At 30.3% G+C, this 12,643-nt stretch overlaps 2 protein-coding genes across 2 annotated transcripts; both read right to left on the bottom strand.

Moving 5' to 3' along the window:
- Nucleotides 1-2,497: 2,497 nt before the first annotated feature.
- On the bottom strand, nt 2,498-9,113 carry LOC113402705 (zinc finger protein 569-like). Its single transcript, XM_026643013.2, has 13 exons — nt 8,880-9,113; nt 8,514-8,648; nt 7,685-8,281; nt 7,477-7,610; nt 7,018-7,330; nt 6,653-6,786; nt 6,282-6,356; nt 5,634-5,763; nt 5,305-5,438; nt 4,633-4,735; nt 3,741-3,854; nt 3,171-3,284; nt 2,498-2,807 (listed from the first exon to the last, which is right to left on the bottom strand). The coding sequence occupies exons 1-13, from the start codon at nt 8,985-8,987 to the stop codon at nt 2,547-2,549; spliced, it is 2,352 nt and encodes a 783-aa protein (XP_026498798.2). The 5' UTR covers nt 8,988-9,113; the 3' UTR covers nt 2,498-2,546.
- Nucleotides 9,114-9,594: 481 nt separating this feature from the next.
- On the bottom strand, nt 9,595-11,911 carry LOC113402744 (snRNA-activating protein complex subunit 4). The gene has a single exon (XM_064218763.1). It carries the CDS (start codon nt 11,875-11,877, stop codon nt 9,646-9,648), a length of 2,232 nt encoding a protein of 743 aa, XP_064074833.1. The 5' UTR covers nt 11,878-11,911; the 3' UTR covers nt 9,595-9,645.
- Between the last annotated feature and the right edge of the window lie 732 nt (nt 11,912-12,643).

Here is a 12,643-nt window from a genome sequence, read left to right as displayed (position 1 = left end):
TGTTTCATACCAAATTTCAACAAATTCAATTCAGTAATTTGGCCACGAAAGCGTAAAAAGCAAACAGACAAAAAGGGTTACTGTCGCTTTTATAATATTAGTATAGATATACTTTATTGTTTCGTATAATCTTAGAAATCACTAAAAACCTTTACAGACAATGACAGCCAATTTACACGTGTCAATCAAAAACATAGGATGAGTTGTAAAGTAAAACAATTTTAATCTTTTCGTTTAAAAAAACGTTTATTAAATGATTACAAGTTACTTGTTACATAACTTCACACTAATGTTGAATAAAATCATTTATATATATATATACCTTATGCTGCTACAAAATTATAACTAGCTAGGTGCCAAGATCTATTTAATCTCACGTTATGGTAATAGAATATTTTGTTATTTAGTTAATATTATTTATAGCTATCTATAACAAAGATATATTTATATTACAGAATGCATAAAAATTAATAACTTTCCGATTTAAGTTGTAATATGTTATTAAAAATTTACATTTCAAATTGTAGAAAAGGTAACATTTTGTTATTATTTGCATTTGATTTTATTATTACCAGTGCTAAAAATGTTTGCAGTTTCATTTTAAGTTAGATGGAATTGATTTAAAAATCATTAACAACATTATATCTACAAACAGAGATTTATCTTCAAAAACTAGTAAATAGGATAAATGTGATAAAATTGAGAGTAGTCAAGGTAAAAATAAGTACATCAGCAAATTCAAGACATAAATATTTCCATCATTGAAAATCAATATCCAAAATATTAGTCACAGAATACATTTTATATAAATTGAAAATGTTGCAAGACTTTTTAAGATACATGATTTTATTTTTACATATTCAATCAAAGTTAACTAAATAATAATACAAAAATGCATTTCTGTTATGCTTTGTTAATACCAACTTTTTCAAAATATTACATATAATACCTATAATTATACACCGATCAATAATTTATGGATTAACATAAACGAGTTTTTTATAACTAACAATAAAGTGTTTAATGAGATTTCTTTAAGAATAATACAAATTATTAAAGCAAGATAAGATAAAAATGTTTGCAATGGGTGTACATGTATTGTATAATATAAACCATAGTGTTGCATTGAAAAACAAACCCGTTGAGGGTTTGTCTTAATGTATTAAACATGTGTTGAACATGTTTAATATTAAAGTCGAAAAATATCTCTTTCTTATTTTATTTCGTTTTGATATGAGAAAAAAAAAACAATTAAGATGTTACTGAATTTTTAACACAAATAAATTAATAATTAACAAAAGTAATTTTATGACATTTTTATGTAAACTCAAATTGTTTTAATTATTCCTTAAAAACCTCAAGTGAGGAATGAGGAATCAAATAATACTAGTTGTACAAACATATCAACGGAACAAAAGTAATAATTCTTCACAATCTAATAATATCTTTACCACAGAAATATTTATCAAATACTTAGATAGCCGCGTGACATGTTAGTTAAAAATACTGGTGATAAAATTGTTTGCGTGTGGTTGGTCGAAAAGGATAGCAAGATATAACAGATTCTCAAACATGTAGAATAGAATAAAATCAGATCCAATAAAATCTGAACACGTGTTCTACGTTATAGAAACAGATTAATATACAGGGTTATTGGTATTTCGACGTATTCCCGTTAAGAGGTGATAGGGGTGACTATTTGCGATAATTTTAACCCCCATATGCATGATGCAAAAGTGAACTATTTTTGAATTATCGCGTTTTTTAGATTTTTTCAAAATAAGTCAATAATGCAACTTCAAAAATGTATTTAAAAAAAAGTATCAATTAAAATCTACTTTTTTCTTCTGATTTATAAAAACGATTAAACACTGGATATTTTTCAATATTTAAACAATAATTATCGGTCCAAAAAATGTCCATTACAGTCCAAAATCCAATAATCCTGTATAAATAAATAATTCAAAATAATTTCATTAGTATATTTAACTATTTAATAATTATTATTTTATAAACGCTATATCAATCCACTCTTACGTTTAACACGATTTTTTCACTAAATAATACTAGTCTTAAGTTACATGTAGTTAAACTTAATTTCTGAATCTTATTTTTCTAATAAAATGCAATTTTAAATTAATTATTTATAATAGATTGTTTGTTGTCCATTTCTTTATACATAGTGTTATGTAAACGAAAAATATATATATTATATTCATCATGTTTTTGTTTTAAGTGTTATTAAAACAACTTTGAGTTGTCTTAATATTTAGGGTCTGACTTCTCCTTCCTAGCAAAGCCTTGCGAATGACAAAACCATTTTGATATATATATATATATATATAAATGTACATATATTATCTTTCTCTCTATTGGATTTTACTGTCATTTTTCGACTTGCGAACTTCGAAATGGTTAACAAATAAAAATATTACAAAATTTTTGTTTCTCTTTTCAAACATCATCTCGATTGACCCACTAATATGGATATAGACATCCATAGTTCTAATTCTTCACCGCGATCGAAACGGTTACTGCACTTAGATCTAAGTCCCGCAAACTTTGTTGGTGGTGTCGATGTAGGCGCTGAGGTAGTTCCCGTGCGCGGAGTCCAGCGGCAGCTTGTAGCTGGGCGCGGGAGACGGCGGCGCGGAGTCCAGGTCGCGACGCCGCTTGCGGTTCTTCTTATTCCAGGGCGGGTACGGGATCTTCAGGTGCACGGTCTGCACGTGCAGCTTAACCGTGTTCTTCTGAGAGAAGCGACGATTGCAGTGCGGGCACTGATATTTCTTTTCGCCGGTGTGGACCTGGGAATACGGAACACAATTAAATTAAATAGTTACACTTCAAAATGACACAAGATTTTACTAGCGGTAAAACATAATTATCAGTAAATATACAATGTAAAATGTAAAGTATATTTTTTGGTATTGGTTTTTTTAGGAATGGTGTGCACTTATTTCGAAATACTTCTAAAATAAATAATATGTCAATAAATAGAAGAGTTTTAAACATTTACACTAGAAAATCAATATTTTATTTAATTTCACTGTGAACATCTATAATATTTTCTTTGTTATTTTTTGCCCAAGCGAAATGTTGAAGGGACTGTAACTTCTTCATTTTCTTTCATGGTCTTATTACAATCTCAGTTTGAAGATAAAACTCACAACAAGATGTCGATCGCGGTTATTCTGCATACTGAAGCGTCGGTCGCAGTGCGGGCACGAGTACGGCTTCTCTTGAGTGTGCGTGCGCATGTGGACTACGAGGTTTGCGTATTGCTGCAATGAAAGTATTTACTCTGTATTCGTGTTTGTTAATTAAAATTATAGGTTTTGGTTAGGTCTTTGTCAGAAACTTTAATAACGTATATTACAATGTATGTTTCATAATAACTAATATATAATTTATTCAGAATCTATGGGTTATGAAGGACACCACCCTTAGTGATTAGTCTAATACGTAGTGACAAGATCGTCCATACTTTGTACTGCACAAAGTGTTATCTACTTGTTATAGTTATGAAATAGAGTATAATTTTTATTGTATTTAAATTATTCTTTTTTCAAGATTTATAATTAATTTAGTAATTTATAAATTATTTCCAACAAAATCAATACATCATATTTAACTATTGAACATTTTTCATTCAAAACCATATAGAAGCATATTGAATAATTATAAGACACATTAAAGTAAAAATTAAATATGCAGAGTTGATGATGTGAACCGCTCACCCTGGTCTTATGTCCGCAGATGTCACACATGTACCGTTTGAGGTAGGGCGCCCCGGGGTGTTCGGCGTCGTAGTGGCGCACCGCCTGAGTGTCGTTCAGCAGGTACTTGTTACACTGACAATTTTGAACAGTTATGTGACATAAAATATATGTTGATAATGTGCGCTTCAGCAAAATAATACTAGTTATTGACTAAAAAATCTACAAATTGATATTTAAATAATTATATGTACAAATTGATTCTATGTTTTGTTTATATTTGTCATAGTAAATGATTAAAAACTAAATTATGCAAAAGATCAAAGGTTTCTGTTATAAGACCCATTACAATAATAAATAATACGAGCAAATAAGGGACTCTCCGTTGTGTGTGTCCAAATTGGAATCAATCGTATGTCACTTTAATAAAATAAAAACATGCATTAACGCGTCGCACATACCTCACGTGTCAAATATTTTTTTTTTTATAAAATTATTATTATTAGTATTTGCACATGGGCCACCTGATGACAAATGGTCACCACAGCCCATAGACATTGGCACTGTAAGAAATAATAACCAATTCCTACATCGCCAATGCGCTGCCAACCTTGGGAATATGTATGTTATGGCCTCTTGCTTTTTGGCGGTAAGATATGTAGGTGATCAGTGGGTGGTACCTGTACAAAACATTACCACCAAGTAATTCTGCCACCTGCATAACTGAAATTATTACTAACCCGTATTGAAGCAGCGTGGTAGAATAAACTCGAGCTTACCAAAGCCGAGCAATAGGATTTACAGGCTGCAACTTTTAATTGTTTTGTTAGGTGCTTAGATTCGATTAGCGTGACCTTGAACATGTGCGCAGAGGGTGTGTCGGTTGTGTCTCTAATGGCGGGCGAGTACTTACGATGTCGCAGTGCGAGGAGGTGGCGCGGCCCATGTTGACGACCCCCTTGTCCGTGAGCCGCGCGCCTTCCCCCTCCCCGTCCAAGCCCAGCTTTGTGATCGCTCTGTGGGGGGGGACCGCCAACCAAATTAGATATATGTACTTATTTATTACCACGTTATGTTTTTTGCTATCTGCGTAAATTAGCGGTATCTGTACAAATTGTTATGTATAACAACATTAAATTTTAAACTAAGTTAGTTATAGCATTTAGACTTATATCTGGTCCCATGCCACTAAAATAATGGAAATACGGGCCATTATTTAAGGCCCCTTAAAATACTAGAAAAAAAAACAACAACATTATTATTGCCAACAGCTAATAATATTATTACCAACTGCCAGTGTTGGCAATAAGTTTTCGGTGTATTGACGAATAAATGGAATGTGTCAGTTTTTCGTTATAAATTGGTAATGGCGAATATGTTTTTATTATTCTGACTTTAACACAAATAAAGCAAATATAATCAAATAGGCCTCTTAAAGTTACATGTTGTCATGTACGAACAATCAATCCAAGTATAAACATGAGCATGACACTCCAAATACAGTGCCAATATGACACTAGGGTATGTGTAAAATATTGTCTATGGTACGTAACGCATATGGTCATGAACCCCTAAATCAACTGACCGGTTGGTGTCAGCGTGCTTGTTGGAGGAGCCAAGATGAGTCGCGAAGGCATCGTCATCTCGGAACTGAACTCCACACTCGGCGCAGTACAGCGGATTCGATGTGTCCACTTTGCCTTCGTTTTCTTCCATTTCCTAAACAAAATACAAAAAAAATACTTTAAACAACAAACTATAAATTAAAGTTTTTTTTTTATGTGATAGGTGGAAAACGAGCAGGAGGCTCTATTACTCTACTGGACGAATATACAGAACGAACAAATGTTAATAAATAATACACACAATATATATTATACTTGTTTCTTAAATGTAAACTTCAACACTACTGACCTCCTTGCTATGAGTCTTTAGTTTGTGTATGTGTAGTCCGGTGACGCTCACAAAGCTGTGACCACATAAATTGCAAATGTTCGTTGATGGATGCATTTTACGGATATGCCCAAGCTTTGTAGACTCTTTACTGAAATTATTATTTTAATTTTTAATAACCCGCATGCATAGAAATGGTTTTTCTTACGACATTAAATGTTGTATTTAATTATACAAGATATTGAATATTATTGTTAATATATAAACTTTCATGCAAGTTCTGACAGGTAATGCTCATTTCAATGGCAGGAGTACAAATATATAAACAACTTTGACCTTGAATTGACACTATGTCAAAAAAAAAATACAAGCAAAAAAAAAGCTAAGGTATTCATTATAGATTTTTGAATAAATTACGTCTTGAATATCGGCGAATTTGTTATCAGAATTTTGGAAGTACTATATTATAGTTGATATAAGTAGTTAATTAGAATACAGTTGCTTTATAAATATAATATATACATATATATTATATATAGAATTTATACGAAAACAAGCATAATTTTTTTTTACGCATTTATTGCAATAATAATATGTTGGTACTCTTATTATTTATTAAACTTTAATTAGAATGAAAATAATATTATATTATACAAAATCGATACTTACGAAAATTCTTTTTTACAATGAGGACATGGGTATGTGACTTTTTTATGCCATCTGTAATGAACTTTAGCTTGACCCCTGGAAATAGAGACTTTGATAAATATATATATATGTACTAATATCGAAAAATTATTATAAAATTTTCAAGTTTAGTTTACAAAACAGACAAAACACATTATGTGTAAAAAAAATATTACTATAAATTAGTATCAACTCTTTTAAGATAACTTTTGAAAAAAATATTTGTGGTGAATTAGACAAAAACTGATATTAACAATTTCAAACAGGGATGCAATGCAAATTTGCCATGCTTGTGCGACATTGTGACAAAGCACTTAGTAATCATCATGGTAAAATAAAAAAAATTGTGCTACCTGTTAAAACAAGTGTAGCCACACATCTGACATGAGTATTTGAAGATATGACATCTAGTCATGTGCTTGTACATCTTCCCAGTACTTGGATAGCATATTTTGCAAGCATCACACTGTAACTTGCCAGAGAGAGCCTGGAAATATAAACATTTAACATTAAACATTATATATCTAAATATTATGGGTTATTCCTTATAAGTAAATCTTTATTTTATAAATTAAGACAATATAATGTTTGAAGTAAATAATTTAAAAATAAAATAATCAATCCAATTCTTATTATAATTTAAAAAAAAACAAATTACAAATATTAACAGGCAAGAATCTACGTGATAAAGACTACTAATAAATAAATAAAAACTTACAGGATCATGTTTTTTTAAATGTGTTTCAAATGTTGTTGCGACTCTAAATCCTTTAAAGCAGTATTCACACTTAAATGGTGAATCAATGTAGTTCTTTGTTTTCTGTCTGTCTCTCACCAAAGCATATTGTTCAGCCTGGCTTATGGCAGATTGGATGGGAAAATCATGTGGCACCTCCTGCTTCGTTCCCAATCGACGTATGGCAGACTTATTTTTTCTACCGCCCTTAGTGACTCTGGCTGTCCGAGACCAACTACCCTTGTTGGAAATCTCTTGAAAATGTCCCCAGTAATAATGTCTTTTTGCCGAATGTCTGTAATATAAAACTGACTATAAATTTAAAAAATAAATTGTAGAATTATAGTTGTTGTTGCTGCAAAATATTAATGATATACAACTAAGTTTCATTGCATTCTGTAACATTATATACAAACATAATGTATTTAAATATTTAGTTACCTATCAAAGTTAACTTCTGGGCACTTCTTACATATATACTTGTACATATGTTTCTCCGTCATGTGACTTTTCAAAAGCAGTTCAGATCTATAATAATATTTGCATAAAATACAGAAGAAAGTACCATTTATACTCTGAAAATGAAGGTATTGTACACATTAATACTTTGGGATATTTTTAAAGCTTATGTCGTATGAATATGGTTTACCATTTCATGCATCCTCATGTGTGCTTTCAGTCGACATTCACTATTGTATGTCTTCCCACAAACTTTGCATGAGAACTTGCCTTGTGCAAGCAGTTTATAGACATCAACGACAGCCTTAGCCTCTTTCACAGATATGGGTAAAATAGTTGCATATTCTTCCTCCAAATTCATACTGGCATCAGCTTGCATATCTATTTTATCATTACTGTCAATTTCAATCTGTGGTTCATCACAATCATCAAAGTGGTTATCAAAGAAACTGTCGTCGTTTTGTTTTGCTTCCAGGTCTGTGCTTTCCGTTGTAAAAGTTTCATAGTTCTTCAGTATAGGGGGATCTTCCTGTTTGATATTTTCTTCTAAGTCAATCCACAGTTTAGGCTTTTTGTTAGGCACTTCATATATTAACCTATCAGATGTAGTTCCATATTGAGTGATGGTTATGTTTTCTTGATGTTCTAAATCAACATAGCTTTGTTTGACTGATTTATGTTTTACATTTTCATACTTAGTTCTTGCATGGTCTGTAGCAAGATAGGATAGAGTGGGTTCAATGTTTAGCACACTTAAGTCTAATTCTTGAATTATAGACTTTGTTATCTGAAAAGGGAAGATTCTATTAAATTTTTTCTTTCAAATTTTATATTTATTAATTTATAATTAGTAATTATTTTTCGAACATAAAAAACATTTATTTTATGTTACTTAATTGGAATTATACATATGATAAATAGATACTTTTAAAATAACTAAAATGACCTAGCAAATAAAGTTTCGTTCCTAGCAAATATTTTTTTGTCAAAATGCCATACAAAATATTGTTGCTTCTCACCTTTTTATCACGACCTAGGATTTCCTGTAATGCATAATATGTACGTTGGCATTTATCACGAAACTTTTTAAAGTTTCTTACGTATGCCCCACACTGATAACATAAATACTCAGGTAGGCCATTTTGGCTACGAGTCTGAAATTAAAAACAAAGTTTAAAAAATATATTTACAGTTAAAAACCGACTTATAGCTAGTAGATTTCGCTTTGTTACTTAAACTCCGCGAAAACAATCTTGTAAAAAATTTAGAAAATCGTTGAAATTATTAAAGATATATAAAATAAGAATTACTGAAAATAAATGAAATATATAATTTTGGGTTACAAAGCTCTAAATACAACCTACAACAAATCAAAAACTACATACCATTAAACCAGATACTAAATTATATTCATGTCTCAGTGGACCTGTGTTCATATTAAACAATTTGACGTCAGTTTTCAGGCACACTGTGCATGCTTTTATGGTAAACATAGTGATTTAGTTTATAAACTATTTCCTCATTTTACTTCATTAAAATTAGTCCTTAGATGTTATCTAAATTATACCAAACACCGAATCCAAATATTGAAACAAATTTAGCAGTCAAAGGTGACAGATGACAACAATCAGAAATTTAAAACTTGAAGTTTCAAAGAGAATCACAGATACAAATTAATATAATTTTAAAAGTAAAACAAATATAATTAGTAAAATTTGCTGGAAAAATTGCGAATCTTCGGATAACATTACCATGTCTTCGGCCAATCGTCTCATCAACAATAGTAGTATAGATTATGGTTAACAATAAATTTAACTTAAGATACTTTTGCAATCTATACTAAGTGCTTTACACAGTAATCGCGCGAATTTTAAAATTTCATTATTTATTATGAACAAAATAAAAATACACTAACATTTTTATTAGACACATACTACTATTAAACGTAATAGAGTATTTTTTTCTGATATTAAAAAACATTTGGTTTTATAAAAAGAATATAATTTGAAATTGTAATTCTATAAAACAAAACACTTAGATCCAATTTCTGAAAAATTTATTCAACTTAAAATTGTAATTAATTCAATCCTTTATTTTTACAATGCTACTTGTCTGTTTCTGATAAATATGTTTTTCGTTTTTCAACATTTTTTAATTTGTTGACATAGCAGAAGCATAATCTTCCTTATCAAATACTGGATAATTTTCGGCATAACTTTGTGATAGTTGTCTTTCTTCTTCAGTGAATGTAATAGATGTGTCTGGATGTGTATTTGAAAGTAACATCGGCCATAGGAATAAGGCATTGAATCGCTCCATTAAGAGAAAAGCTTGCACTTTTAACATGACATTTCTTCTCATAACTACATTTATGTTTATTGTGTCTGCATGTTGTGTTTTAGTAGTAACATACGACATTAATTTCTTACACCCTGTTATGGTCGAATAATGTGGTGGAAGAACATATGCTAAAGGACCTAAACAGACATTTCCCCAAATGTCAGGACTTCCACTTATTTCTATACTAGTTTCTGTATTTTGTTTGGAATAAGACTTAACTTTTACTGTATACATTTCATGTTCTGGCTCTAATAAATCTCGATATTTTTTACCATATGAACTGTTTAAAAACTTTTCATTGTTCAATTTTGCCCTTAACAGAATAAGTATTTTACGTAAGTTTGTCACATTGCATTTTCTGGTACGACTATTAAAATTATCATCTGAAGAATCTGGTTCTTCCTCATCCAATTCAATTTTCCTTGCCTCTTCCAATTTTACACTTTCTGTGACAATATGAGCTATTATAGCATCTTCTATTACATTTTCTGGTGAATCTTTTGTGACCTTTTTACTTTTCTTATCGGTCACTTCCGATTGTATTCTAGTTTTTAGACTTTCTATAGCTCTATTTAAGTCATCAGCACAATGTCCATGACCTAAGCGTCTTGCTCCGCGTCTCGGAGCTTTAGCAATATCTACATTGGGATTTCTTCTCATCCATTTAGATAATGTTAAATACCTCGCTCTTATATGCACTCTGTCTTTTCCTGGGAAATATGGAGCAATACTGGAATAATTAGTGATTGTATCTTGATTTGCCATTAGCTGGACAAGTTTTCTGTCCTCCTCTATTGTCCATACTGTTGATATTCTTTTTTTAGCTAAGACCTGATACCGGACTCGGCATTGTGTCAAAGAACGGCCCGGAAGATACTTTGTCATCTTTTTAAAGTTTGGACCAAAATTTTCAAAACAGGTTAATATTACTGCATCCTCTTCTGCTAAAAATCTTCCTTTTCTATGTTCACACATCCTTGAATATTTATTGTAGATTTGAATCTTAGTTCTGTTCTCCATTGAAGCTGCTACTTTACCCCATGGTATATAATTATCTTCTTTATAATATTCAATTAATCTTTTCAGGTATTCTTCTTCTTCTTTTGTCCATTTTCTGCCTGTGAATGTATTAATCATGTTTGTTCGGAAATAGACAAAGCACTGGTAATTTGTTCTACCAGTTTTTAACTTTTCAGCTATCTTGTCCCAGTTTTGTAGTTTTTCATCATAAGCAACTTTTTGTAGTGTTATATGCTCAGTTCTACTCCAAACATTTTTATTTATACTTGGATGAAGAAATAACTTCCAGAGAGATCTATATTCCTGAGCACTGTGTCTATAATTTAATTTATTGGCAATGTAGTCCCAATCATATTCATCTTGTAACGGTAGTGCTAAATCTTTTAGTGACATTTTGTTTACACAATCTATTTCTTTTTTTATTCTTGCAATTGCCTTATCATTTTTGTTTTCTTGAACTTTATTTTCACGTTTCAAGGCTGCAATTTTGGATTCCAATTCTTTTTTTCTTTTTACTTGAGATAGTTTAAGTATTAGCACCATAAACTGACTTTTATCTTTAACTGTCCATCCAGGAACAGATACAATATTTGAAAAGTCATACATTTCAGATTTGTTCATTATTACAGAGTCATCATTATCTGGAGCTGGAAAATTCGACCTATCTTTAAAATAAGGTTTTCCACAATTGACATAACGGAATGTCTCAACTTTATCAAATTTGTCATTCCAGTCTGTACCCTGTATATCGCTTAACTTTTGTCGACACTCACGCAAACGAGATTGTAACATTTTCTCTAGTCTGGATAACTTTTCATCACACATTTTATTAAGAGCTAAAGTAGTTTCGATTTTTGAATACTCCTCATATTTAGAAGAAAAACTGCAGAAACTTGTTGCACCTGTTGATATTTGAGAAACTGATGCACTTGAGCAAGGTTCATCATCAATTAAAACTGCATTAAGTTGCTCCAAGTCTTGAATTTCATTTTCTTCGTCACTCTCTTCTTCAAAGTCATACATCTTATTTTATTTTTAATTACTAGCGTGGTTTTTACCCCAGAAAATTCTATTTAAATTCTATTAAAATTCTATTAAGATAATAATATATATTCTATTGTTAGAACTACTGTTTTTAAACGTCGATCAGATAATTAAGTAATAAATAATTTATAATCAAACCACTGTCCACATTATTAAAATGTGCAATAAAATAAAGGATGAAAAATCGAGCTAATTAATAAATTCATTTAAAATCTTCTTTTCTCCAAGAATATTTTCAAAATGAGTTTGCTTTATACCTGATAACAGATAAAACACTAGGGAATCATTGGCATATATTCTATATTTCTAAGTTTTGCATTAACTTAATTTTATAGTGGACATAAACGTTAAGGGACTTTATTTTCTTTAGAAAACTTAAAACAAGGATGAATAAATGAATAATAGTGGATACTCTTTGCTACGATTGAGTTTAACTTTGAAGTTTGCTAGTGTTACCATCAACGTATTGTATTGTTCATGCATCTTATTTTCCCTGTATGGATTATTATATTCTTACGGTACCAAAAGTTTTTATATATATAACACCTATCCTAAAAATAGTATTTTATCATCAGAATTACAATGAAGAAATGAAAACTTTATACTTAGCTCTAAATGTACAAGCTGAAATATAAACTAATGAAATATTATGAGTAATACAAACCTTACTCTCATAGGTTTTAAAAATAGAGAAAAATTACTCTCTAAGAATTTTGCGTTATAATGTTCCTTCCAATTCCTTAAA

The sequence above is a fragment of the Vanessa tameamea genome, chromosome 24, assembly GCF_037043105.1.
Source record: "Vanessa tameamea isolate UH-Manoa-2023 chromosome 24, ilVanTame1 primary haplotype, whole genome shotgun sequence".
Taxonomy (NCBI): domain Eukaryota; kingdom Metazoa; phylum Arthropoda; class Insecta; order Lepidoptera; family Nymphalidae; genus Vanessa; species Vanessa tameamea.
The sequence above is the reverse complement of the archived record's forward strand: the minus strand, read 5'-3'. Positions and strand labels throughout refer to the sequence as shown.